Genomic DNA, 26,283 nt, shown 5'->3' with positions numbered 1-26,283 from the left:
AAATAGGTAAAGTACTGGGTGTAATTTATATAATACCCTAGCAATATAAAGAAAATGATATAAATGTAAGTTCGACCCAACCCATTTTCCTCAACCAACCCCACTTTCGAGATTATGCGGACCCACAGCACCGCCACCTACCTACTTGACTACCTCCTCCCTACTATACGATCGATGGCCACCTCCCACGTTTTAATAAAGGGAACGAATTCGTCCGTCCGAAATGTCCGTATAGGGACGCGCACGACCTTTTCCCAATCATTCCTCCTCCTTGTGGGGGCCCCACAACGACGATTTGTTACCTAATTCCACTGTGAACAGTTCAACACTAAGACAAAGCATCGCGTTCTCTAGTCCTCGGTGCATGTTAACGAACCCCGAAGCGGACACGTGGATGGAGCGCGCCAGTTGCCACGTAGATGGTGTAGTTTAATGATGTGGACGTGAGGATAATTACGCTTGTCTAAGCAGTGGGAATAAGAGGTCGGGATAAAACCTCCGACTATCCGACTATCCGACAGGAGCAGAACGGCAGGATAGCAGGAAGAATAGAGAAAGGTGGCTCCTTTTTCTCTCTCTCTCTCTCTTTGCTCTCTTTCCTGAGAATAAATCTGGTACCGGATCTCTCTTTGTTGTTCCTTTCAAGCAATGCAATTTTTGATCTTTGAGGGATTGGTCTCATCTTTTTTCGCGATCTCGGATCAGTAAGTGGTGCTCGAAATTGAGTCTTCTCGGTGGAGGAATGGATGTATGATATGAATGTGAATTGGGTTTGTTTCTTCCTTGGAAGGAAGCTAGTTGTTATTAGTTTTGGTGGGTTGGTCTGGAGTTCTTTTCTCAGATTTTGTGGGAAGGCCCTTCCTCATAATTGAATATTTTTGGTTGGGGACTGAAGAATCTGTGAATTGGATTTCCTTCTTCTTCTTCTTTTTCTATAGTGCAGCTAGTTTTAGTTAGCCTTATTAGGCCGTTTTCAGCAAAAATATGCTTTTCTGAGTGCTTAAAATTTGCAATTTTGTTGTGCTTGGCAAAGAAGCTCATTTCACTCATTTTACCTATTTTAACTAGGTTTATTGCCTGTAGAACTTCAATTGTTGTTTATGTTTATCTTATTGAGTAGTTTTACCGTGGGAATGTAGTCAAATTGTTAAAGATTTCGAATTATATCTATCAGGGATCTATCACTATTTATGGAGCAAAAACTACATTATGTAATGTCAGTAACACTACTAATGGGTGTTGTTAAGGAGCTTGCTTATGCATGGTGTTTCTCTTTTGATGCATGAATGTTTGCTTCTTTAGCGTCACGCTTTCTTTCGGACTTTCTGCCTTTTGTTTTATATATAGCCGATATGAATGTATTGTATCATAATGCACTGAAACAAGTGCAGCACAACTTAGACTTAGAGGTTAAAAATGCCACATATCTTATATAGAGTCATACTTGGATCCAGAAAATGTTCTTCTATGCATAGAATACTAGCATTCTGTCTCATGGTTTGTTTTAGTATTGAACATTAGTTGACTGCAATGAGCCTTTCTCAAATAGTTACTGGCTTTTGTTGTGCCTTTAGTTTATGGGAAGTTTGTAGAAAGCTGGTGCAAAATAGAGCTGCCTACTGGAAGATGACCTTGTTTACTGATAAAGATTCTGTATGTCATCCTTACACTATTTACCTAAGTAAGTTACTACGAATGATCAAACTTATTAAGTGCCATCATATGAATTTAGGTTTTATTCTCCAGATTTTCTTTGGTTTCTTTTAGGACATTTCTCTAGCTGTAGACTTAACAAATGGTTTCAAGTTTCGACCGAAATGGAACATTTCTGATAAAAACTTATTCCAAAAACCAAGGTCAAAACTCATTATTCAAGTCCGAATTGTTAGTTTTCGCCTTTGATTTGAACCACCATCAGCTGATACCAATGCCTGCAGCCCCAATGTTTCGTTCTCTGCAGGGTTCAAAACCAAAACCAATTAATGCTGAAGCTTCGAACCATAAACCTGTCTATCATTCAACTTGTAGTAGGGAGACATTTTAAACCACTAAACTATGGGCTTATTGTGATCTGTACTATTTTCATGTATATTCTTTTACAGACAGTTTGCCATGATCTCTCAATAAATTAACTGAATAAATATTTTTCCAGATGCATCATATAATCAACCAAAAAAGAGAAACAAAAATGAAGAAGATGAGTTAATCCCTTATTAATTATTGCCATCGTTTTAATGTGCAGGCCTTAGTCATCTGATCTCAAAGTGACAGCACCATGGGTATTTCTACAAAGTGGCTTAAAGCATTGGTTGGTCTAAAGACACAAGAGAAGACACAACGTGCAGAGAGGGATGAAAATGTGCATAAAACATTATTGCACTTAGTTATCTATTACCGTACTTAAAAGCATTTTATTTATTCATCTTACTTGGCTGTGGCTAACATTTTATACGAATGCTTATTTCATATATATTTTGTGTAAAGTGTCCATGCAAATACTAAGGTCCATGCTTTCTGAAGATTCCTGGTCCTTATGAGTTTCTTTTAAAACTTACTACCCTTTTAAGAGCAGACCTTGATGGCTTTGCATCCAGTAGAATTGAAGCAGAGCATTCACTAGCGCCATGAATTACTGTCCTATGAAATATGCTTTTAATCTTTTACTGGACTGCTTGATCAGATGTTAAGACTAGCAAACAAAAGAAATTGGAAGGTACTATGAGATTGGCAAGATAGCATCAGTCTATCACTAGGAGGAACCCTAGCCCAAAAGTACTATGAGATTGACATTTGCTAAGATAGTGCGGAACCCTAGCCCAAAAGTGATCTATCAAGTCTGAAAATTTTAAAGAGTGTATGTTTTCCACTAACTTCTTGTATGATCACTTATTTCTAATTGTATATCATGAATGGGAATAAGAAAATTCAAGGACCGGACAAGGTGGTGAATGGCATGTGTGAATATGTTTCCTTTGGTGAAATATATTGTGGAACTTTTCCAGGCATGTCCTACATTAAAACCCATTAGAATGGCCTTGTCTCTTGTTGCTTCATCTTTTTTCCATCTTTATTTAGTTAACTACAATGTGCATAATTTCCCACTTATTTACAAGTGCTCCTCAGTCTGTTTCCTGCCTCACTGCATGAGGACATTGCAGAAAAAGATTGGTGCTGGTCAGTGGCACCAGAGGAAACATTCTATGGATCATGATGTTGCTGTTACAGAAGATGAGTTTGCTGTTGGAACTGTGCAATTGTCAGGCAATGTGAATTTCCCGTCAAGCTCAAGTTGTATCTCCTCTCCTATTACCTCATTTCATGTGCAGGCATCTACTCAAACTGAACAGGATTTCAAAGAGAATTGGGCTGCCACAGTAATTCAAACCATGTTTCGAGCTTTCCTGGTACTGTTTCTCTCTAACAATGTTTTGTTAGTTCCCATGTGTGTGTGGTGCTGACATTTGACCCTTAAGTTACCAATAGAGATATAATTAGCATATAGCATAACTTGATACAAACCGATTCATATCGAATCGCATCATGAGGACATCGACCTCAATGGATCGAGTCTATTTATCTTTTAATTAATTCATGATGTAAGTTATTATGACAAGTCTAATTATGTCATATAAGCGCTTAAGGCAAGTCTAGTTATATCATGTAAATCCTTAATACAAGTTTAATTATTTCATATAAATTCTTAAGGCAAGTATAGTTAAGTCATGTAAGCCACTAATACAAGTTCAATTAAGATTTTAAGGCAAGTTCTAATTTAAATCGTATAAGTTTTTAGAGCTAGATCATATAGGACTCGTTATACCCGATCTCTATATATATGAGGGGCTGCACTTTTTTATTTAATCATCCAAATATCCAAGTATTGAGAAATTATTGAATTTAGTTATTTTATTATTATCATATTTACTATTTTATCGTAGCCGTATATCTTCTTTATTTTTATAGGAGTGTATCGTAATCCTCGAACTCTTCTAAGCACTCAAACCCTAGCCACTACCTCCCTTCAACAGCCACCCAACTTTACGGCCGTCCATTACAACCTTTGGCTGTCCGCCACCTTCCGACGACTGTCGCAACGTCAGATAATTACCAATCAGTCCAATTCTGACATTTCTCTACTATTTTAATTTTATATTTTCACTCTGATCTCGAAATCACGTGAAACCAAAGCCATTAGATCCGTGACTTCCGAGGCTTCCTCCCATTAGAATATCATAATTTTCTTTCATTCAGATTTTTTCAAATCTGGTTCATAACATAATTGCTTTACAATGGCTAGATCTGATGCATAAGAAGTTGGTATACTACTTGGATAATCTATCTAAGGTAAAATATTAAGGAATCATGAAGGGATTGTTGATAACTGACTCGCTCAACACTTTAATCCATGATAAGAGCCTTAAAGCAATCGCCAAAAAGCTCACAAATCAGGGCCAGGGAAGCAAATTTTAATTTGTTCTATTCAAGCTGGATTCCTAAGGACTCGGAAGTAGAAACTCCTATTGTTGAGAAATGACTTGAAGTTACCTTTGATTATATCCTAATAAGTAAGAAGCTTTGTGCAAGATGTGTTAAGTACTTTAAAAGTTCTCTTTAGTGAATTTGCTTTTTAGATTGTTGGGATTTCATGATATCTAAAATTGACATATTCCCAAAAATAAATGCCATCAATGTAAGATCTTTCTCCATGACTAATTATACGCTCCTAATTTCTCAGGCTCCTCCTCCATATTATTTTTATATTCCTAATTCAGTTCTTCTCTTAATCAGCCTTTTTTATTCGAATGTTCATTTGAGACTTCCATAGTTAGAAGTTCCCAACAAATTTCAGTTCTAACAATTTGTAGCTGGCATTGTTGACATATTCACATGTCAATTATGATTTACTATGTCCATTACATGTGTATCGACTTCAAATTTGTGATGCCAAATGTGGACCAAGCTGCCATCTTTAGTTTCATATCCTGATTTTTGCTGCTGCTACGCACTCGGATTTCTCAAATGCAGATCATAAGATCATTTTATGTATTTGAGTTTTTTCTCTTTGCAAGATTGTCATGTGTTTTTCTTTTAATATTTGGTTTTCAAGACTTTATCAATTAATTTATTTTGGCATCAGCCTAAGATGTGATCAAGCAGTATATTCATGACAAACTTACAAACTGAGGACATTGGAGCTGATGATTGTCAAAACATGTGGAAGATCTCCATCTAGCTTGGAGCTTGGAAGGACAGAAGATTGTTGTTACTGATAGATGACAATACTCTGTACATTATCCATATTATTTGTCCTATGCAATCTGATTTTCCGCTAAATTGATACTTTACAGGCTAAACGAGCTTTACGAGCTTTGAAAGGACTGGTTAGACTTCAGGCCCTTGTTAGGGGTCATGCTGTGAGAAAGCAAGCGGCAATAACGCTTCGTTGTATGCATGCTTTGGTTAGAGTTCAGGCTCGTGTCAGAGCAAGAAGAGTTCGCATGGCTTTAGAAAATCAAATGGGCCAGCAAAAGGTGACACAACAACAAACTCATGATGCACGTGTTAGGGAAACTGAGGTAAGTTCCGGACCTTCCACTGATAGTTTCAACAACAAATTCTCCTGTCCCTCTTACTCCTATATCAATAAAATTGCATCTTTTGACCGGTGCAAATTGATAGGCCTCTTTGGTTTTCGCGTAGCATTGAAATCTCAACAACTGAGCCCTCTGATGTTTTAATATACTTAAGTCCTAGATATCCTCTTCAGAGTGCTGTTGATTTCAATTAGATGTTATAATTCCCAGATACTATTATTTAGATGCAGGAAAGCTGGTGTGACAGTATTGGCTCGATGGAAGAACTTCAAGCTAAATTGTTGAAAAGGCAAGAAGCTGCAGCCAAGCGTGAGAGAGCCATGGCATATGCTCTAACTCATCAGGTAACTACACCTAGAAATCGATCACCGATCCCATTTGAGTACCTCTACAAAAATACACCAAGCAGACTCCTCCTGGATTTGAAATAATGGATTTAGGTGGGGTGACACTGACTGGATTGAATCTTTAAAACAGCAAATCTCTTGTTCAACAATTGCTTCAGATGATGGTAAATGTTCTTTCTAGTTGGGTTGACTAAGAACATCATTATCTAATATGGTTTTACTCCTAATATACCCACATAATGGTAAGGGCAATACAAACTTAGAAATATTCACATAACAATATGAAAATAGTCAACATGTTGGTGGTTTTTGTCACTTAAAGAGATGTGAAGAGAGTTATAAGAGAGGGGTCTAAGAGACAGAGAATGTCATATGTTGCGTTATTGAGTGATTTGAGTCTGTTTTGATGATGGAATAGCAGATCTTATTCTCAACCTCAGGATTTAGAAGGGAATACTGCCATCGGGGATGAAGTGCAGCAAAGTGAAATGGATCAAGTTTGTGCCAAATCCAACCTGTGACTTGTATGAGTTTATTCTTTTTCTCTTAATTCTTCGTTGTGTTGCAGTAAATCCAAGTTTGTTAGCAATGGGGTTGATAAATACAAGGTTGTGGTAAAGTTTTATTCAAGCCAAATTCATCCCTCACCATACATTGAAAATCGTTATTCTACCTTTTCAACTTAATATTGGGTCAGTCAGGGATCAGATGTGACTGAAACTGCTATATTTTGTATGAAACATATACCCTCATCTTATGATTTATGTCGTCCTTTTATTTGACCATTAACATGGAGGGAAGCTTGAACCCTGTAGTGTAAACTGGTTATTTCTGCCCTGCTTCTAAATTTAACTGGTCTGAGATCACGATTTGACCTCCTTTGTTTGAACAGTAGTATGGTCTTAATAGCCTAATCAAGCAATTAATAACGGTTAAACACTACTTGGTTAGTGTTAATTTCAGCTTGGTGATTTAGATGTATGTTTCATCTTTTCTTGCATTGCAGTGGCAAGCAGGTTCTAGACAGCAGAAAGCCTCTACAATGTTTGAACCAGATAAGAACAACTGGGGTTGGAACTGGTTAGAGAGATGGATGGCTGTTCGCCCATGGGAGAACCGCTTCCTTGACATTAATGTCAAAGATGGGGTGATGCTGCATGAGAATGAACAAGTCGAGGGAAACGGAACTAAGACTCAGTGCATGCCACCTGGACTAAATCCCATTTCAACTCTTCATTCCAATGTTTTAAACCAAAAGGCAGGCTCATTAGACTCTGAGGGAATTGTCTCGTTGTCAAGCCGGTCTTCAAGTTTGGTAGCAGCCAGTGCTTTAACGGCAGCTAAACTGAAACAAAAGCCATCTCACAAGGAAGCTCCTGAAGAAGCCATCTCTCGACATTCTGGACTTGGTAACCGGTCCTATAGTAATCCAAGAGAGAGGCCAGCACAACTGGATTCACATGCCAAAAAGAGACTCTCTCTACCAAACAGTGGTAAGGTGGCTTTATCCTGTAGGGCTTACGGCTCGTTCTATATTTTGGAGGTTGCTGGTTTATCTTGTGTAATATGTTGAAAGCATTTGAATTTTATCTGATGCTAATAACTGGACTTCAATAAAAAAAAAATCTGAGGTCATCTCTTTTCTTTTTGCTGAAAATCATTTTAGCAAGATCTTTTAAATAGGGTCTGAGGATTATTCGATCAGCAGCCTTTGGTTAAAATACAGTTATTTTTCTCTTGGATAAATATGCATTTCATATCTGCAAGTTCACTTTCTACTCTTTTTTCTTTGCCATTCTTGTTATCATGTATCAATGACCTGCAGGATTGGAAGGAGGAAAACGCTCAACCAGCAGAACGACAATTAATCGATCAGTGAATGGTCAAAAGCCCATTAAGGAGCAAGTGAACATGAATTGAAACATCATGTGAATCCTATTGATCCCGTCACGAGGAGCGCTGAGCTTCAGACATGATAAGCCATCATCGCCGGTTGATTGAAAATAATATTTGAGTATCTGATTCAGGTTTCTTCTACCTTATATCAGCCTATGTATATAGATTGCTAATTTTTCTACTCTCATGGGTTTAGAGAATCTTTTGTACTGGAGTATACGTCAAAGATACTGGTTCTGGATTAAGATAATTGGAGCTTATTCAATTTTGTTGTACTGTTAGTTATCACAAATATGTGGTAATCTATTCAGTTTGTTGATAACTTGTAGTTTTCCTTTCTGTCTATAATTTTGCAGAGAACTAATGACATCTCTTAGCATCTGCTATGCAAACTGCTTACAATCTTATCGCAATCTTCCATTAATTGCGTCTGTTTACTTCGCAGAAATGCATTACAAACCCTACTTTTGCGTATATTTTCACTTTCCCTCTTGTGAAGTTACTGTTAATTGATAAGAAAGTCACTTGCTTAATTTTATTTTTCTACCATCAAACATCGAAAATAGAAAGATTTCTAAAAGTGGTTATTTTCACCCTGGCACTTCCGAGGACACATGGACGATGTCAAAGCCAAGTCTACCTCCTGTAATAGGAAAACTTTATTTTGCATATACACCCTTTAAAAATATCACATTTTTTTTGCTGCTATACTTATCTAAAGTTGATACTTATTTATATTTATACGTCTCAAAATATTTGGATTACTAAATGTATACTCTCTCTCTCAATTACTGAGGGGGTAGAATGTAAGTATTAACTTTAGAGGGGGTTTAGAATCAAATAAGAGTTTTTAAAGGGTATTAGATGCACAAAACCCATAAGAAAACGAACCGGTTTGCTAACCATCATTAGCAACAGCCAGGGGTTCAGGTTCCCGTTCCAGCCAGTAAACCGACCGGGCCCCACTTCCCCCTCCCACTTCCGCCGTCGATTGGAACCAACCGGCGAACGAACTCCTCCCCAAATGGGAAAACTCACAACTGGTCATCTCAGGGCCTTTGGATGAATCGGACGGTTCCCGTCCATCGAACATTTTCAGGGAGGGAATTTTGCGTATAACACCCGATATTAAGAAAAAATAACACGATGGTCAGGACCCTCGAATGGCAGTAGAGAAGGGAGGGCAGGTTATTTCACTATTTCAGCGCCTAAATAGAAAACTTGCTTGATGATAGGGGTGTTATATGCAAAACTTTCCGTATTAGAAAAAAAAAAGAAGCACGGGAGACCGGCAGAGAATTATCTCTCTCTCTCTCTCTCTCTCTCTCTCTCTCATATCCCTCTCTCCTCTCGGTTTCGCCCTCTCTTTCTCTAAAAATTAGTTTCTCTCTCTCCTCTTCGATTCCTGATCGACAATAGATTGGAGCGATTTGAAAAGGGGAAGAGATCTCGATCTCACTCTCTCGTATCGTTTCTTGTTCTGTTACGATCGGGCGAGGATTCGATAGATTTTCGGGAGTTTGAGATCGGGGGCGGCCGAGACGAATTCTATTACTACGTCCGGGTTGGAATCGAAGAGCTAGGGTTTTTATATATATGGCGGCCGTATCGAGCCGGCGGAATGCTACCCTCGCTGGCGCCTCTGGCTAGTAACTTCCTCGCCGCCGCTGTGTTCTCCTCCTCCTCCGATCTCCGCCGCCGCAGCTGCTAGAGATGGAAGTGGAGTCGACGATGGAGGCCGAGCCCGGTTTCGATCCGGTCATCGCGAACCACCAGGACTCGTCCGAAGAGACCTCTCCGTCGACCTCGCCGCCTTCGACGCCCCCGATGCCGGGGACACCGCAGCCGCAGACGGCGGCTGCTACTGCTGGGCCTAGGCCGGCGCCGGCATACTCAGTGGTGAACGCGATCATAGAGAAGAAGGAGGACGGGCCAGGATGCCGGTGCGGGCATACGCTGACCGCGGTGGCAGCCGTTGGGGAGGAGGGAACGCCGGGGTATGTGGGGCCGCGGCTTATTCTCTTTGGTGGTGCGACTGCGCTCGAGGGCAATTCGGCCGCCCCGCCTTCTTCTGCCGGGAGCGCAGGCATCCGTATGTCCTCGATCCCTTATCTGAGTCGATTTACTTACCTCTGAGAGCTGTGTTACCTGATCCCAATTTCAATAGGATTATACTTTTTTGAAACCCTAATTTGGTGAGAGAAGAGGTATCAAATTACTGGAAACGATTGGTTTCTGGATACCATTTTTTAGGATGGATGGCCTTCTTACTCTGGCCGGATTTTGGGTTTAAGTTGAAGCTAGATGAGTGGAAAGAGGGAACCGCAAGGCTGTGCCATAGAAATTGCTAGTTTATGTTTGAGGATACCATGATTGCTAACCGTTGAGGTCCCAATATTGGAAAGTGTATTGTTTCCATCTGTTATCTTCATCTCTATTGCAGGTCTTGCAGGTGCAACAGCTGATGTCCACTGCTATGATGTTCTGTCAAACAAATGGACAAGGTAAGATCGTAGATGAAAATTTTGAATTGGTGCATGTTAGGTGATCCTCGTCGAACAACATTTAACTTTGTTTGCAATGAAGTTAGTTTTATGTATTATCTTGATGTCTATTTAACTAGAGCTCCATCTGTGTAGGTTGACTCCTCTTGGGGAACCACCATCACCAAGGGCTGCACATGTTGCAACTGCTGTTGGTACCATGGTGGTCATTCAGGTAGCCCAAGGAAAAATAGATTTTTCTTACAAGCTAGTATCTGTAATTTTCTTGGTTCGTTACCTAATATTCTTGATAAAAAAAAACACCAAAAGAGTTCGCTGAAAGGAAATGTCTGATTTTGTCCTTTTGTTTATTTCTATCTAGGGTGGAATCGGCCCTGCTGGTTTATCTGCGGAGGATCTTCATGTCCTGGACCTAACACAACAGCGACCACGGTGGCATAGGTGGTGACCTAGACCATGATATCAATTAGTTACTGCAATACATTTGCGCATATATATATATATATATATTTATATATACATATATTAGTACTGAGAATTCATATGCTTGAGCGCAGGGTCGTGGTGCAAGGTCCTGGTCCTGGACCACGATACGGACATGTGATGGCTTTGGTAGGGCAAAGGTTTCTCTTGGCAATTGGTGGGAATGATGGTATGCAATTGTCGTTAAAAGACATTAGTCTGTCTACAAGTGTATCCGGCAAACATTTTCTACTGTTTCAGCATTTCCTGTTTGGCAAAATGAGTTCGTGGCATTAAGACTACGTCATTGTGTTCAGGGAAGCGACCTTTGGCTGATGTTTGGGCCTTGGATACTGCTGCTAAGCCTTATGAGTGGAGAAAACTGGAACCAGAAGGCGACGGTCCACCTCCATGCATGTATGTATATTCTTCAGAGTGAAGTATTTGCTTCAGTAACATAATCATTATGTTACATCATGTTTCTATGAGTATTATTTAACACTTCGTTCTATTGTACTCAACGGTTGGTTGTTGAGAATTCCAAGTTCTGAGATATTGGCATAGCCTTTCATTTTGATTTACTTATGAAGTTATGAATTTATGATTAGCCTTATCCGTGCTGTAGGTAGTAAAACTGTAAACTGAAAGAATCAGAATAACATATGACACTTTTATTTGGTTTTCAGTAACTCGAGTGATTATGATCCCTAATCTTGAACGTTATAGAATATTCATTTCATCATGGCACACTAGTTCTTAAATGGTTATTATGAAATGACAGCTAGAAATTAAATTGACGGTAGACAACATGAATCTTTATTTAGTAATGCTTGCTTATGTTGCCTTTTCAATGTAAAGTTACTGGCCTCCATCATGCACTTTGGGAGCACTGAGTCACTTGGTCTTAGTGCAATGTTGATCATGAGGAAGATTTTATTAAGGCTTTCTTTTGTTTTTGAATAAATCAATGATATTTGGTCTTTGTTGGAGCTCAAAAATTGCTCAGTATCCCTTCCCTCGAACTCATTGATATCATTGTTCAGGTATGCAACTGCAAGTGCACGTTCTGATGGTCTTCTTTTGCTTTGCGGAGGGAGGGATGCTAATAGTGTGGTAAGTTAAATAGGCTTCTATAAAAGAATGAATATATTTAGATGCTGTTTACCATTTGCTCATAAATGTTTGATATTGTTCATGCTAGTGCTACTTGCAGCAGATGAGAGAATTTGAGATATTGTAATATGGATAAGATTAGCTTCATGTTACATTACCAATTTACCATCTTTATATTTCCTCAGGATAAATCTCCTATAAACAATGGATATTCTTGCTGAACTTTCATTGAATATCTTATACACAATTACACATTCTATTTTTATGTCGGTAACCTATTTCACTGCATTAAATGGTTTGGCATGTGACAACTTTTGATATCCTTTTGCTTTAATTTCTTTGTATTCTATATAGGTTATAGATTGCATGTATGTCCCTTTTGTTTTGTTTCTTGTGGCGAGGAAAAGTTTTGAAACTAGGTTTCCTACGCGCTAGGGAATTTCTGAAGCAACACGCTTAAGGAATTAAGGATCTATAATACATATGAGCTGTTTGAGCTTTGTAGTGCAAAAAGTTCTCTCATTTTGCTTGATTTTGAGCTTCAATATTTGTTGGAGCAAGTTAGTTGTAGAGAAAGTATAAACTACTGATTAGGGTATCAATATCCATGTTGGATATCTCTTGAATAGTTTCTATCAACAGGTTATGAAAGTTAGCTTTTCACTATTCTAATGTGTTAGGAAACTTAAAATGATTTATTGATATCCAATGGAGCTGTCAAATGCACTATTATGAAGGAGTGATTTCATTCAAGTGGAATATTTTGGGTTAAAATATTTTAGCGCCCATGACCCCCAGAAATAGGCCCAAAATTGGAGTATTGTCTATAGTTTGAGCACAATGTTAAGGTGCAAACTGCAAAGTGCAAACCAATATGAAAACTTAAACGAGCATTTTCAGAAATGTGAAATGACTATTAATGCTTGTACCTTATCTGTGATCAACAAAAGAGAAGAGTTGATGGCTTAAATGAAACACAATACTGAGTATGGTTAAGGATTTCCATCTGTTTGAGCACAATGCTAAGGTTATTTTTATTTTGTACAGTAGAAAAGGCAACTCTAGAATTTTATAATTTATTTTGGCAGGCAATGAGCCCACCAGGTGCCTCCTGACAGGTATTGCTAATTGTCTCTTAACTTTGGATAGAGGATAGGAAAACCTAAACTGATGTGAGAGAAATTAGTGAGAAAGAAATGATATCACTTGATATAATTTTGACCTTCACCTTTGAATTTAGTAGAGATGAACGAAGAATAGCAAGCAACTTGGTGTTCTAATGGTTTAACCTTTTTCAACTTCTAGGATGCTTGACTAAGCTATTCAATCATTAGACATACATGTTGGCTCTAAAGAATATTGAAAACAATTCTATAAGTAAAGGAATTGGAAAAAAAATGGGCGGTGGGGAGATAGAGGGGGATGGTGGTAATTAAGCCAAATTGCTAGTTTTGATTATGTAACTTATCATGCTAATTTATTTCGTGTCAATCATAATTACTGCTTATATGTTCTTTGTCGTTTTTCCTAAAAAGCCCCTGTCGAGTGCATATGGCCTTGCAAAACATAGGGATGGGCGTTGGGAATGGGCCATGGCTCCTGGTGTCTCTCCATCTCCTAGATACCAGCATGCAGCTGTAAGTCAACTCTACTTTGAATCATCCTTTTTATATTTTTACTTGTTCTTCTCATCTATCATTTTTATGCTACTTCATATCAAATGTCAGTTATTTTTATGTTGCTTCTTATTGAAGTCATTTTTTTAAAGGTTTTTGTCAATGCACGGCTTCATGTATCTGGAGGGGCTCTTGGAGGTGGGCGCATGGTAGAAGACTCTTCAAGCATTGCAGGTAGTTCCTGTTTCTTGAGTTTGCAGCAATTGAGTAGTTGTTAGATAGTAAAATCTTGTTAATCTTTAATAACTTGATTTTGAAGCCTTCAAGATATTCTTCCTTTTTTTTCCATTTTATTTACTCATCCATGCTATATTTTGAGGGTTGATATCAGGCTGACATGTTACTATGAAGAATTTTAAGTACCACACCTTTTTTGGTACTAATTTTCCATTTGCATGTTTGCATGGAATGGGGACCATGATGTTTGCTTTCCAAGTGTTTATGCTTATGACTCGTGTTTGACTTACATCATCTCTTGCTCTAACCTTTCCCTGACTTGTCATGCTGCTTTTATGGGCTGTCCTGTCTATAGAGGGTGAGTAGCACTGTTAATCAGTGGTTTGGGTTGATATGGTGATTCACTCTTGATCTTTTAGACTTATTTTAACTTCGGATTCTTTTGCTTCTTGATTTTCTTCGAGGCAGTGAGGTGCAGATTTTGTTGTGCCAGGCATGTTAGAGTGGATAGTGCATTTGTTCTCATCAGTTTTTTTCAGTCTGTGAGGAACAGAAAAACCATTAAGTACCATTGAAAGTTTGTGGATTTATTCTGTGAGTATTATTTTCCTAGTAAATACCATCGAAAGTTCAATTCTACTAGTTTATAAATGCCGTATATCCTTGTCTCTTCAAAGTTGGGCCATCCCTTCTCGTCATTCTGAGGGTGGGTGGTAGTGCATTTATGAAATTTGGTGGTTATATAATATGTCTCTATGATTATGGATATCGATGCTGTAAGGGATGGCCTCAATTTTATCAAGAGACACTGGAGTTAATCTTGCATGTAGTGATGTAAGGATGTAGAAGCAAGAGAAAAGTTGTTTTATGCTACCATTCATTGGCCTCCATCTTAGAAAGGAAATAATGAGATATAATTCTTTTAAGCATATTTATTAGAACTGGACCGGGTGTTAACCTGGTTCGAGCTTGGGCCATTGGGTTATTGGTGTAAGTTGTGGGTCACCTCGTTAGACTACTGGTTTATTTAGTAATATTTAAATAATATATTTATAGTTCTAAATAATTCTACAAATGCAAAAAAATTTTAAAAAAGTTACAATTGTATATGTTCTATTATTTAGCCATTTTCAACTAATATTTAGGTTTAAGTATATCAAATCATATGACTTAAACAAAATCATATCTTAAGTACACTTTTAATTCTTCTAAAATATAATTACTTTAATTTTAGAACTAAATTACCTTTGGGGTAAATAATAAAATAATTGAACATCAAGGACAACTAGATAATTTCGAACAAAGGAGAAACCTGTTGGTTTGTAGAAACCCATATGAGTTGCACACAGTTAGAGGTGTCAAAATAAACGGGCGGCTCAGTCCGGCTCGACTCAAGTTGAGCCGAGCCTGAGCTTATTTTGAGGCTCAATTTGAATTTTACTTGAGCCGAGCCGAGCCTGAGCTTATTTTGAGGTTCAATTTAAATTTCAAGTCGAGCTTGAGTCAAAGCCGGTTTGTTCATGCTCAACTTAATAGGCTATATGGCCTTGAGATCCTAGAATAGATAACTAATCTATGGCCCATTTGCAGCCCATTTATGAACAGTACCAACCCCTAAGAATACTTGAAGACCTTTGCTTTAATTTCTATACGCACAACGTGTAACCCGGTTGCCAAACTCTGATCTTATCACTTGTCAAGGAGAGAAGACACCTTACAAATCGAGGGGTTATAAATGGAGAGGGCCAAGTGGTGAAGCTATCACGTCAACAGATTCTTTTCAATCTATCACCCTCTCTCGGACGAAATTATTTAGGACTCAAATGATTTTGTTTTATTATTAGCTATATCTAGCTAGAAATTACTTTCAATTGTCATAATTGATAATTATGATACTAATTCTATACTATTTCAAGCCCAATTATGTACTAATTTTTTTTTGGAATATTTAGATAAAAAGTGATCAGCATTCAACTCATTTTCTTTATTCAAATCTATTTTCTAGAAGTCTCCATACATATAATCTCACACGGGGGTCTAATTACAAAAGGACAAGATGAGAAGTGAAAGGGTGTTCTCGTCGTCTCCTCATTCGTAAGAACCGCAACAGTATCCCATACGCCTCCTTCCGGTCTCATCCGTCAACCTCATCCACCTCCTTTTGGAATGTTTAGATCATGGTTCGCCGTATCGGCCAATCCAAGTCCAATTCGAACTCTTTCTTTTCACTCTCTCTCTTACTCTTTTTCTTTGTTTTACTCTTTTTTTCTTTTATTCTCTCCTTACATATAATCATTGTTTTTCTTACAGAGAGATCTAGCTCCGACAAACTCCGACGAACTCTGAGAAACTTCGGCATATAATTTTTTAATTAAAATTTTTATTTCTCTCATTTTTTTATTTCTAACACTCTCTCCCTTTTTCTTCTCTTTTCTTCTTCTTCTTCACTGCATTATGGTTTTTTTTTTTTTCTTCCACTCACACTCTTTCTAATCTCTTCTTTTCAATTTTTATTGCACTATAGTTTTTTTCTTTTCTTATTTTTGGTAAATTTGTTTCTAAATTTTTAGAAGTTTTCCTACATTTTAAATAATATTTAGAATTTTATGTAATTAAAAAGTCCGATTTGACCGTTACGTGTCGTTTTTTCGGAAGGCCGATCTCGATTTTTCGAACCTTGGTTTAAATGAAAAGTGAATGGCATTCAACTCGTTTTCTTTATTCATATCCATTTTTTTCTAGAAGTCTCCATACATATCTCACCCTAAGGTCTAATTTCAAAAGGACAAGAAGATGAGAAGAGAAAGTGTGTTCTCATTGTCTCTTCATTCATAAGGACCGCAACAATATCCCACGCTATCTCCTTTTCTGGTCTTTTTAGTCGTCCTCCTCGTCCTCCTTTGGCAAGCTGTCGTCACCACCTCCTCCTCCATTGGCCTACTCTTTCGACAAGCCATAGTCGCCACCTCCTCGAATTAGGCTCGAACTCAGACTCGGGTTTGGGCTCGGGCTTGGCTCTAGGTGAGCTGTGCCGAGTCTAAATATCAAACTAGGCTCAAAATTAATTTTGAATCGAGCCTGAGCTAGAGCCGGCTCACTTAGGCTTTGCTTGTTTACAACCCTACACACAGTTCATTGCTTGAACAACTGGGTTAGCGGGTACTTATTGGGTTAATTGCTTCTTTGGTCCTATAACAAAACCAATCTGGTATGGTGGTCGATTCATTGGTTCAACCACGTGATCGTCCAATTCTGATAACTATGTTTTTGAGGAACATAATGACCTTTATTTGTGTAGATTAAAATTTGAGCTTGACTTAGATCCTCAGAAGATCTCTAGACCTTTGATATAATTTGATACTATCATTGCAACATTTGAGTGGCCCTTCTTACGCTGCATGATTTTTATCAAAATTGTGACTCCTAAGTTAGTGGATAGAAAGTACAAAATTTTCTTATAGTTTCATTGTGCGCTTAATTGTTAGAGATGAGTGATGTATTCTTGATTATGGTGATGTAACAATAATTCTTATGTTTGTCATGTATTCTTTGCTTTCAAGTCTTTTTAGCCTCTTCTCACTTTCTTACAGAGTGCCCTCCCTTTATTCATTAATGAGTTTGCTAATCATGAGAGGTCAATCCCATTGGTAGAATGATTTCTACCAATGTTTACTCCATTTTCTACTATATGGAAACACTATTTTAATTCCTAATATGTTTGAAGTTGACGTGTCTATTACTTGTAGAACTTATGCACCAATATTGCTCTCTGCCTTTTTCTCATTGATCGCACGCTGAGCGATATAACAAATTTGGCATAGAATTGCTGCTCAAGGGCTGTGAAGTTATCCTAAAATGGTCCTTACCAAGTTAAACATGGATGGCATTCTAAAATGATACCAGAAATTCTCCTTAGATTAGAGACTAATCAGCTATATTCTTTTTGGAGTATATGTTGAGGTTACCAGATTTGTAAATACTTGCCTTTTAAGTTGAACTTATTGGTTTTACCCAAGGTTCGAAAAATCGGGATCAGGATCGGGATCGACCTTCCAAGAAAACGATATGTATTGGTCGGATTGGTCGTATCAGTCGCCTGGATTGGATTGGACTTTTTAATTACGTAAAATTCTAAATGTATTTTAAAAATGCAGGGAAACTTCTAAAAATTTAGAAATTTTTTATCAAAAATAAAAAAATAAAGAAAGAAAAATTATAGTGCAATGAATACTGAAAAGAAGAAGAGATTAGAAGGATAGTGAGTAGAAGAAAACCAAACAAAAGAAAGAAAAATCATGGTGCAGTGAAAAAGAAGAAAAAGAAAAAGAAGAAGAAGAAAAGAGAAGAAAAAGGGAGATAGTGGAAGAAATGAAAAAAAACTAAAGAGAAATAAATAAATTAATTAAAAAATTATATACTAGAATTTGTCGGAGTTAGATTAGTATCGTCAAAGTTCGTCGGAGCTAGATCTCTTCGTAAAAGGAACAATGGTCATATGGTATGAGAGAAAAAGAGAAAGAAAGAGTGAAAATGAGACGAAAGAGTAAGAGAGAGAGAGAGTTCAGATCGGGCGTGGATCGGGATTGGCCGATCTGGCCAACTATGGTTTTACCACACTATGAGGTAAAACAAGCTTAAGTATTTTTTTCCTATCAATGAACTTTTCACAATAGAATAACAATAGAATAAAAGAATCTTTTTCTATTTTTCTATTGTGAAAAGTACAGTACAATTGCGATAGAGATTCAAACTTTTTTCTTATATGCCTATCCAAAAATTTTAAATGACGAGTATTAATACTTTTCATTATACTCTTTTCATTATACTAAGGTATGGAGATCATTATAAAAATAAAAAAATTGTTTGTATTTAGTGGCTTACTTCCCACTTATCTAGGTTGATATCCATGAAATCTGTAAAAAAGAAACCTAATCGGTTCATCTAGGCCGTCAGTATCTGCTAGATCACATGGAAATTGGAGGGTTTGATATTATTGTAAGTGGGTGTGAATTGGTGTGTGGGTGGGGCGAGAGTCATATATGCATGCTTCAAGGAGTTGCGGTAGGAGAAAAAATAACTCATTCTTTGAGCCAATTCTTACATAGTCCACACGATAGTCTGGAACATGTGAAACTGATTGGTTTTTCAATTACTTTTTTTCATGTGCTGAAGTGGTACTGGGTACTAGATCCATGACGAAAGCTTAAAAGAGTAAAGGAAAAGTAAATGTCAATTTTGTTCTTTTAATGCTGCCTTTATTTTTCTTACTTTTCCATTAAGCCTTTTGGATGATGACTTTCTTGAAGATCTTACAAATATTTTGTTTTTCTTTTTTTTAGTGCTTGATACTGCTGCAGGAGTCTGGTGTGATACAAAGGCTGTGGTCACAAGTCCCAGAACAGGGAGATATAGTGCTGATGCAGCAGGTGGAGATGCTTCAGTTGAGCTAACACGACGATGTAGACATGCAGCTGCTGCAGTTGGTGATTTAATATTCATCTATGGAGGCTTACGTGGCGGTAAGAATATTTGCTCTTTCTTGTTGAGGTAGTGTAGTTCTTAACGAATTTTAGTCAGGGGCGCAAATCCAGAAATATTATTATATTTGCTGTAAATTGAAAGGCTCTAACATAGTAAGAGTTTTTTGCCAAATGAAAATGCAACCTAGTTGAATAGAATATTCTTGTAATATTGCAATATAATTAGCTACGAGCATCGGAATTAAATGACTTCTCAATAGGTATCATTCATGTTGCTCTTTTTTTTTTTTCTTGATGTCTCTTTCATATCAAAATCTGCACCTCCAACTCCAAATGAGCTACTAGAAGATGTGCTTGTCCAAATTTTTGTAAAGAAGTTTATTTAAGCATCAAATTTTTTATTCTCCACTCGGCGATATCAACAGCCGTTTTATTTTCATAATTTATTCTCTTTCATACCCACTAATTTTTGACAAATAAGTTTTTACTCTATAATTTAATTCTTTATAGACTTGTTGACAATAGTTGCATCTAAAATTATGATTGCCTTCACCTTCTCCTATTTTCTCCATCTTAGTAACATACTTCCACAGAGGAGCATTATCATCCAATGTCATAGATGATGTAATATTTTGGCTAAGCTTTTCTATTTTCAAATTTTAATATTCATTTTTTTTCAACCGCAATAAAATTAAAGTAGAGAAATATCTATTAGTGGTATTTCCTTCAATTAGAAGATTAATAGAGTTTTTATATTTATCAAAGATCACAACATCAGACTAATCATTAAAGCAATATATATTAGTAGTATTTACACTATTCAAACATACAATATCTTTTGTCAAAAAGAACATCGCAGTATCACATTATCACTCTAATTAGAATTAATATAAACAACAAAAAAAATTAAATTTATCCTATCAATATCAAAAGAAGTAAAAATTGAAAGCTTTAAAGGAGAGCGGAGAGGCAGAGAGGAATCACCGATCACTATGCCAAGAAGATTGGACAGTGAGGAAGAATAACATTCTAAAAATTCCAGCGGAATATTTGATTCATTAGCACTTTTCAACTAACTAACACTTGCCATATGTTTGAACAAAGTCGTGTAAAAGATTTGGTTGGAGTAGAGCATATCAGTTTAAGCCCTATCTGAAATGAAAAAAAAATTGCTTGCAAAGAGAGAGGTATCAAAGAAGCTGCTTGCACGGGGGAGGGAGAGAGAACCTCACTGTGCTCAGCTGTTCATCATGCTCAGCCCCTTGTTGCCCTCAACTTGCTTAGCCATTCATCGCACTCGATGTTGCCACACTGCCTTCTCCTGCTCGAGGGTTTTAGGTGAGGTGAGGGTATTAGGTCTGAGGTGTGAGGTGTGAGGGTTTTAGGGCTAAGAGGTGTAGGTTTTCTAATCAGGGATGAAAACTCGAAGACAATTAGTTTTGGGAAAGATTGTTATGCAAGTGGGAAAGATATTTGCATATTCCTTTGGTTACATGTTACTATGTTAGACATCTTTTAGCAAAGTCAACTTTGATCACCGACTTACTATACATGATTAACAAAATTTATTTATTGTCACTTCTTCTACAAGTCTCTAGCTGTTGTGCTGATTTCATTTGATACTGTAGATCATATTTTGTATCAACTTCTATATAATTCTCCCAGCATATCATTTTGGTTCAAGTCATACCTTGCCCACTTGTTTAGCAATTCATTGGCCCACCAATCATACATGGGCAGCATATAACCTTTGCCCCTTCTTGTTATCTGTCTATAAATTCTTGCTAGTATCTGTTTCTGAAAGTGGTCCGATGTATTTGGACAGAGGCATAAAATGTCCTCTAGCTAATGTTTCTGCCAACTAAATAACTAGCAAGCAAGATGAGTCCAATGGTTAATTTTGGTTGATGTTGGAACATTGAGCCATTGGGGAAGATTTATATTAACTTCCATGCATTTCATTTCTTCATTATTCACACACGTAAATTTTCATGTAAATGTTTTGAAGATGTAGTTTTCTTCTTAGAGACTAGTGCTGTGTGTGAGTGCTTTGGAATGTTGCATCTTATGTGTTGCAGGTTGGGTGCGTATAACCACAAATTGGTTTGCATTTGTAGCTGCATCCAGTATTGACTATAAAAGAAGTGGCAATATTCATTCATAGTTTTCCAGTTCAAGTAATGGCCATTGTTAGAGTCTGCCTGTGTCTGCTACTCTGCTTGTAGGTTTGATTGTCAATCACAATGTGATTCTTGTTGCAGGTGTTCTTCTTGACGACCTTCTTGTTGCTGAAGATTTGGCTGCTGCTGAAACGACAAGTGCGGCTTCCCATGCTGCTGCAGCAGCTGCAGCTGCAAATGGACAAGTAGGAAGATCACCTGGAAGATACACATATGCTGATGAAAGAACAAGGGAAGCTGTTCCAGAAGCAGTCCCTCATGGTGCCGTTGTTCTAGGAACTCCTGTCGCTCCTCCTGTTAATGGGGATATGTATACTGATATAAGCCCTGAAAATGCTATGCTTCAAGGACCAAGGTAGCCTACCTGGAGGATACAAGTACCTGATTATTTTAAATATTTGTTTATTCTGACAATTCATCTTGTTTTCATTCAAGTTCTTATCTCATGTAGGATATCAGTTACTTTGTTTATCAAAAGTATTTCTTAGGACTGATCTTGGTGCAGGAGATTAAGTAAAGGTGTAGAGTATTTGGTTGAAGCATCAGCAGCAGAAGCTGAGGCTATAAGTGCTGCTTTAGCTGCTGCTAAGGCCCGACAAATTAATGGTGATGCAGAGCAATCGCCTGAGAGGGATCGAGGCCTAGAGGCAACACCAAGTGGGAAGCAAATACCCAGCCTGATTAAAGTGACAGATCCTTCTCCTCTTCAAAATAATGTCACACCACCCGGTGTTCGGCTACACCACAGAGCGGTCAGTTGGACAGTGTCATCTGTTTTCAGATTTCAAATTCCCCTTTTTTCCTATGATTAGCCCTTCTAGTGAAGCAACGTATTTGATCACATTATTCCATACCATCTAAGAAGATATATGCTAATTTCAAGTTATTTCATTACATCCCAGTTTAAAAGCTTTGAACAGCCTTCAACCTGTCTTCTTTGTTGGACCTTGGGTAACACTCCTTATCATGCAGGTCGTGGTGGCTGCGGAGACTGGGGGTGCTCTTGGTGGTATGGTAAGACAACTTTCAATTGATCAGTTTGAAAATGAAGGAAGAAGGGTCAGCTATGGCACTCCTGAGAGTGCTACAGCAGCGAGGAAGTTGTTAGACCGGCAAATGTCTATCAATAGTGTGCCTAAAAAGGTAATTCTGTTGTTAAAATAAGAAAAAAAAATCCTCTACCAACCAGTTGTGTCCTTTGTTTTTCTAATAAGAGGCAAGATATTCCACTTTAGTTCAGAATCCACATGGATATATATCTGAAAGAATTATTTTCTTTTTCTCCTTGCAATTGTGGACTATGGAAACAAGGGTTTTCTTGCTGTTGGCACTGTGCTTGTTGACTGTACATGCTGTGCCGACAGAAAAAAAGGGAGAAAACAAATAATTGAGATGGAGTGAGGTATGCCCTAGTCATTACCTTAGAGAAAAAGACGAGAGAATTGTTTCTAAGAAGAGATTGTGGTGGATCTGACTTAAACAATGCGGATCCATCATTATGCAATGTGGATCCATCATTTATACTATGCGGATTCATCACTTAAGTGATCGGATCGTGAGTTATTCTTTGATCTGATTAGAGAGATCATCTTCTCTGACAATCCACTTGGCGAAATGTCTGCGAAGGGCGCAGCAATTTTCTTCCATATCCTCCGACAGCAGCCCTAGCCTCCTTATGGTATTTCACAGCCTTAGATAGCCTTCACGAACTGTTGGAAGATGTTATCTCACCTTTTGGAAGGTGTTGGTATCCCCCTCCCCCCTCCAACCCCACCCCGTGTCATGTGCCACGGTAAACCTTGTATGGAAAATACTTTTTTTTCACTCCAAGCTTAAAACCTGACATGCAACCTAGTTGAATCAAGAGAAGTAAAGATGAAGATATGATGCTGATTTATGGATATATCTGAATTATGACAATTCTGAGGTGTGATTTCTTATTTTCGGATTAGAATCCATATGATAGTCTTTTTTATTTTATTTACTTGATGCTAATCCAGGTTATGGCACATCTTCTAAAACCCCGTGGTTGGAAGCCCCCTGTGCGCAGGCAGTTCTTTTTAGATTGCAATGAGATTGCAGATCTTTGTGATAGTGCTGAGAGAATATTTTCAAGTGAGCCAAGTGTTTTACAAATTAAAGCCCCTGTTAAGATATTTGGTGATCTACATGGTCAGTTTGGGGATCTCATGCGGTTATTCGATGAGTACGGTGCTCCTTCAACAGCAGGAGACATAGCGTAAGTTTAGTTGTAGCTTTTTCTAGTCAAAAATGCACTTTTAATGTTGGTATATCTTTGATCTTAGGTAGCACAAATTCTTTCATTATTTTGTAATGTTAGGATTTTGATAATTGGATCGTTTCTTCTCTCTTCAGTCTTTAGGAACTATTCTGTGTATCTTCTCTCTAATATTTTCTGTAGAGGTTAGTAGTATGCTGATAATGTCAGTTGCATTAATCTTAATAGTTAGGCAATTGGTTTGCCTTCTTTTTAATGTAACTTAAAGTAATATGTTTTTGGATGAATGTCTTAAGCTTATTCTCTGTTCTGTATCTTCAGTTATATTGATTATCTCTTCTTGGGAGATTATGTTGATCGTGGTCAGCATAGTTTGGAAACTATTACACTTCTCCTTGCATTGAAGGTACCACTTTGGGCATTGGTTATGTTATTATTTTTAATATTTGCAATTTGGACATTGAAGAGTGGTTCTAGCTAACCAATCAAAGTTATCATCTTTTTACCATATGTAGGTTGAATATCCTCATAATGTTCATTTAATTCGTGGAAACCATGAGGCGGCAGATATCAATGCTTTGTTTGGCTTCCGCATTGAATGCATTGAGCGAATGGTAATTGTGTCTTTTTATCCTGCTCGTTATATATGAATGCCAGAATTCCACAAATAATTGAGTTCTTTTGGAATAGGGAGAGCGAGACGGAATCTGGGCTTGGCACAGAATAAACAAACTATTTAATTGGCTTCCTTTGGCTGCATTAATAGAAAAGAAAATAATCTGCATGCATGGTGGCATCGGTAGATCGATAAATCATATAGAGCAGATCGAGAACCTTCAAAGACCAATTTCAATGGAAGCAGGCTCAGTTGTTCTGATGGATCTACTATGGTCAATATTATGATATTTCTGTAGTACTGGTGATTCAGCACTTCTTTTATATTTTAGTGATATCATGCCTTCTTAATTTTTTTGATGTTTGTAGGTCTGATCCAACAGAAAATGATAGTGTGGAAGGTTTAAGACCAAATGCTAGGGGTCCGGGTCTAGTTACGTTTGGGGTAGGTGCTTTTGTTCATTGACATGCCTTTTGTTTTCTTATTGTTGTATTTCTGATTCCTTGTTCTTCATTCTATTTCTTGTTGCTGCAGCCTGATCGCGTTATGGAGTTCTGTAATAATAATGATCTACAGTTGATAGTACGAGCGCATGAGTGTGTAATGGATGGTTTTGAGCGCTTTGCTCAAGGTCACTTGATCACTCTTTTCTCTGCAACTAATTATTGTGGTAGGTACCTGAAATATTGTGATGTTCTTGGTTGCTCATACAATCTTTTAGCTTGGTATTCCTCTAACTTTCTCTATATCCTGTATGTAGGTACTGCAAATAATGCAGGGGCCATACTGGTTTTGGGAAGAGACCTTGTGGTCGTCCCAAAACTCATTCACCCTTTGCCCCCTGCTATTAATTCTCCTGAGGCCTCTCCTGAGCGCCATATTGAGGACACATGGATGCAGGTGAAGCAATTGTCTACTAAAAGAAGTTTTAACGTTGATGCTTTTTATGGTGAGCAGATAACTGTTCTGGTGCTGACCTTGTCGTTTTATATTTGCAATGTCAGGAGCTTAATGCCAATAGACCCCCAACTCCAACCAGGGGCCGCCCTCAAGCCGCAAACGATCGAGGTTCTCTTGCCTGGATGTAGTAGCCGAATATCAGATGTTCATGCAATCCTTTCATGCTTGAGGTATCTCATATTGGTCACATTATGAGCCAATCATGGTCATGGGTTGACGGTCCGGAAGTCCGAGATAGCATCTGAATTATTCGGAGAAGAGCAACATATTAGAGGAACTGCTGGTTCAGAGGGATTTGTGAGATTGACTCCTAATGTAACTGTACCTTCCGCATGGTGTTTACAGAGGCGAGAACTGAACAGATCCGGAGTTGTCTCCATCCCTGCAAATCTTCACCTGTGTATATTTCAGCTGTTTGCGGATAGGCAAGTGCACCCACTGGAATGATGAATAGGCTTATTGTAGTAAGTATTCTTTGTTATGTTTAGTTTCTTTTCTTTTGATTTCCTTTCGAGAGGACATAATATTGTTGGTGAGGCGTACCGGTTCGGCAGACATGTATTATAGTCATATGTTCCTGCTTGCAGCCATCTGCATTGTAATATCTGTGATGCTGTTATGTATAATGTAAGTTTTGACCGGAGAACAGATTCAAGCTGTCACGAAATGAATGTTGATTTTGAGAGTTGCAATATTTTCCCAGAATTCTCTTATCAGATTATCTCCCCTTTATGGAATTCTTTGAGAACCCTTTTGAGTTTTGGTGTCTGATAGATAACATTGTTGGATAGGGAGGTCGATAGACCGAAGTATCATTTTCTCCGCCGCCTTGTTAGACCCAAGATTCTTTCTTTCATAAACAAAAGTCATGTAAGCAAGCATGAATGAGTTTTTTTTATTCTTTCCTTGAATTGTTATTTTAATATTAAGATTAAAGAATATAGTACAAGGGCATTACAAGCACAGCCTGTGTAAGTTTGACTCTGTTTTTGTTTTTATAAATTTATTTGAAGCTCCTTTCTGATTTGATTTTGGGGTA

General features: G+C 37.7%; 2 protein-coding genes across 11 annotated transcripts; both read left to right on the top strand.

Moving 5' to 3' along the window:
• The first annotated feature begins 434 nt into the window (after positions 1 to 434).
• On the top strand, positions 435 to 8,159 carry LOC140796161 (protein IQ-DOMAIN 5-like). Of its 9 annotated transcripts, none has more exons than XM_073149060.1 (8): positions 519 to 558; positions 1,575 to 1,653; positions 2,243 to 2,359; positions 3,159 to 3,404; positions 5,349 to 5,576; positions 5,819 to 5,938; positions 6,948 to 7,434; positions 7,767 to 8,159. In XM_073149060.1, exons 3-8 carry the CDS (start codon positions 2,276 to 2,278, stop codon positions 7,859 to 7,861), a joined length of 1,260 nt encoding a protein of 419 aa, XP_073005161.1. In that variant the 5' UTR covers positions 519 to 558; positions 1,575 to 1,653; positions 2,243 to 2,275; the 3' UTR covers positions 7,862 to 8,159. The 9 variants fall into 9 exon arrangements, with proteins under 9 accessions (XP_073005164.1, XP_073005158.1, XP_073005161.1 ...); XM_073149058.1 differs by having other exon boundaries at positions 526 to 558; positions 1,575 to 1,681; XM_073149063.1 differs by lacking the exon at positions 1,575 to 1,653 and having other exon boundaries at positions 435 to 558; positions 5,825 to 5,938.
• A 943-nt stretch (positions 8,160 to 9,102) lies between these two features.
• Positions 9,103 to 25,936, top strand: LOC140796846 (serine/threonine-protein phosphatase BSL2 homolog). 2 transcript variants are annotated; one of them, XM_073149992.1, is made up of 21 exons: positions 9,103 to 9,929; positions 10,281 to 10,341; positions 10,477 to 10,555; positions 10,703 to 10,782; positions 10,899 to 10,993; positions 11,121 to 11,220; positions 11,847 to 11,916; positions 13,452 to 13,553; positions 13,685 to 13,766; positions 19,109 to 19,288; positions 21,511 to 21,784; positions 21,935 to 22,181; positions 22,402 to 22,572; positions 23,430 to 23,668; positions 23,990 to 24,074; positions 24,184 to 24,282; positions 24,359 to 24,558; positions 24,653 to 24,728; positions 24,819 to 24,954; positions 25,045 to 25,184; positions 25,289 to 25,936. In XM_073149992.1, exons 1-21 carry the CDS (start codon positions 9,551 to 9,553, stop codon positions 25,370 to 25,372), a joined length of 2,979 nt encoding a protein of 992 aa, XP_073006093.1. In that variant the 5' UTR covers positions 9,103 to 9,550; the 3' UTR covers positions 25,373 to 25,936. The 2 variants fall into 2 exon arrangements, with proteins under 2 accessions (XP_073006093.1, XP_073006094.1); XM_073149993.1 differs by having other exon boundaries at positions 9,128 to 9,929; positions 21,938 to 22,181.
• Positions 25,937 to 26,283: the final 347 nt, after the last annotated feature.

Source organism: Typha latifolia, chromosome 10 (assembly GCF_019914945.1).
Source record: "Typha latifolia isolate L0001 chromosome 10, TyphaL0001v2, whole genome shotgun sequence".
NCBI lineage: Eukaryota > Viridiplantae > Streptophyta > Magnoliopsida > Poales > Typhaceae > Typha > Typha latifolia.
The sequence above is the reverse complement of the archived record's forward strand: the minus strand, read 5'-3'. Positions and strand labels throughout refer to the sequence as shown.

Excerpts from the sequence above, each read along its gene's own strand:
- LOC140796161 (XM_073149055.1), top strand. The coding sequence starts at position 2,949 with ATGGCATGTGTGAATATGTTTCCTTTGGTGAAATATATTGTGGAACTT. Across the intron at positions 5,577-5,818 it reads CACGTGTTAGGGAAACTGAG|ATGCAGGAAAGCTGGTGTGA; the intron begins GTAAGTTCCGGA and ends ACTATTATTTAG. Across the intron at positions 7,435-7,766 it reads ACTCTCTCTACCAAACAGTG|GATTGGAAGGAGGAAAACGC; the intron begins GTAAGGTGGCTT and ends AATGACCTGCAG.
- LOC140796846 (XM_073149992.1), top strand. The coding sequence starts at position 9,551 with ATGGAAGTGGAGTCGACGATGGAGGCCGAGCCCGGTTTCGATCCGGTC. Across the intron at positions 11,917-13,451 it reads GGAGGGATGCTAATAGTGTG|CCCCTGTCGAGTGCATATGG; the intron begins GTAAGTTAAATA and ends TTTCCTAAAAAG. Across the intron at positions 21,785-21,934 it reads GCTATGCTTCAAGGACCAAG|GAGATTAAGTAAAGGTGTAG; the intron begins GTAGCCTACCTG and ends ATCTTGGTGCAG.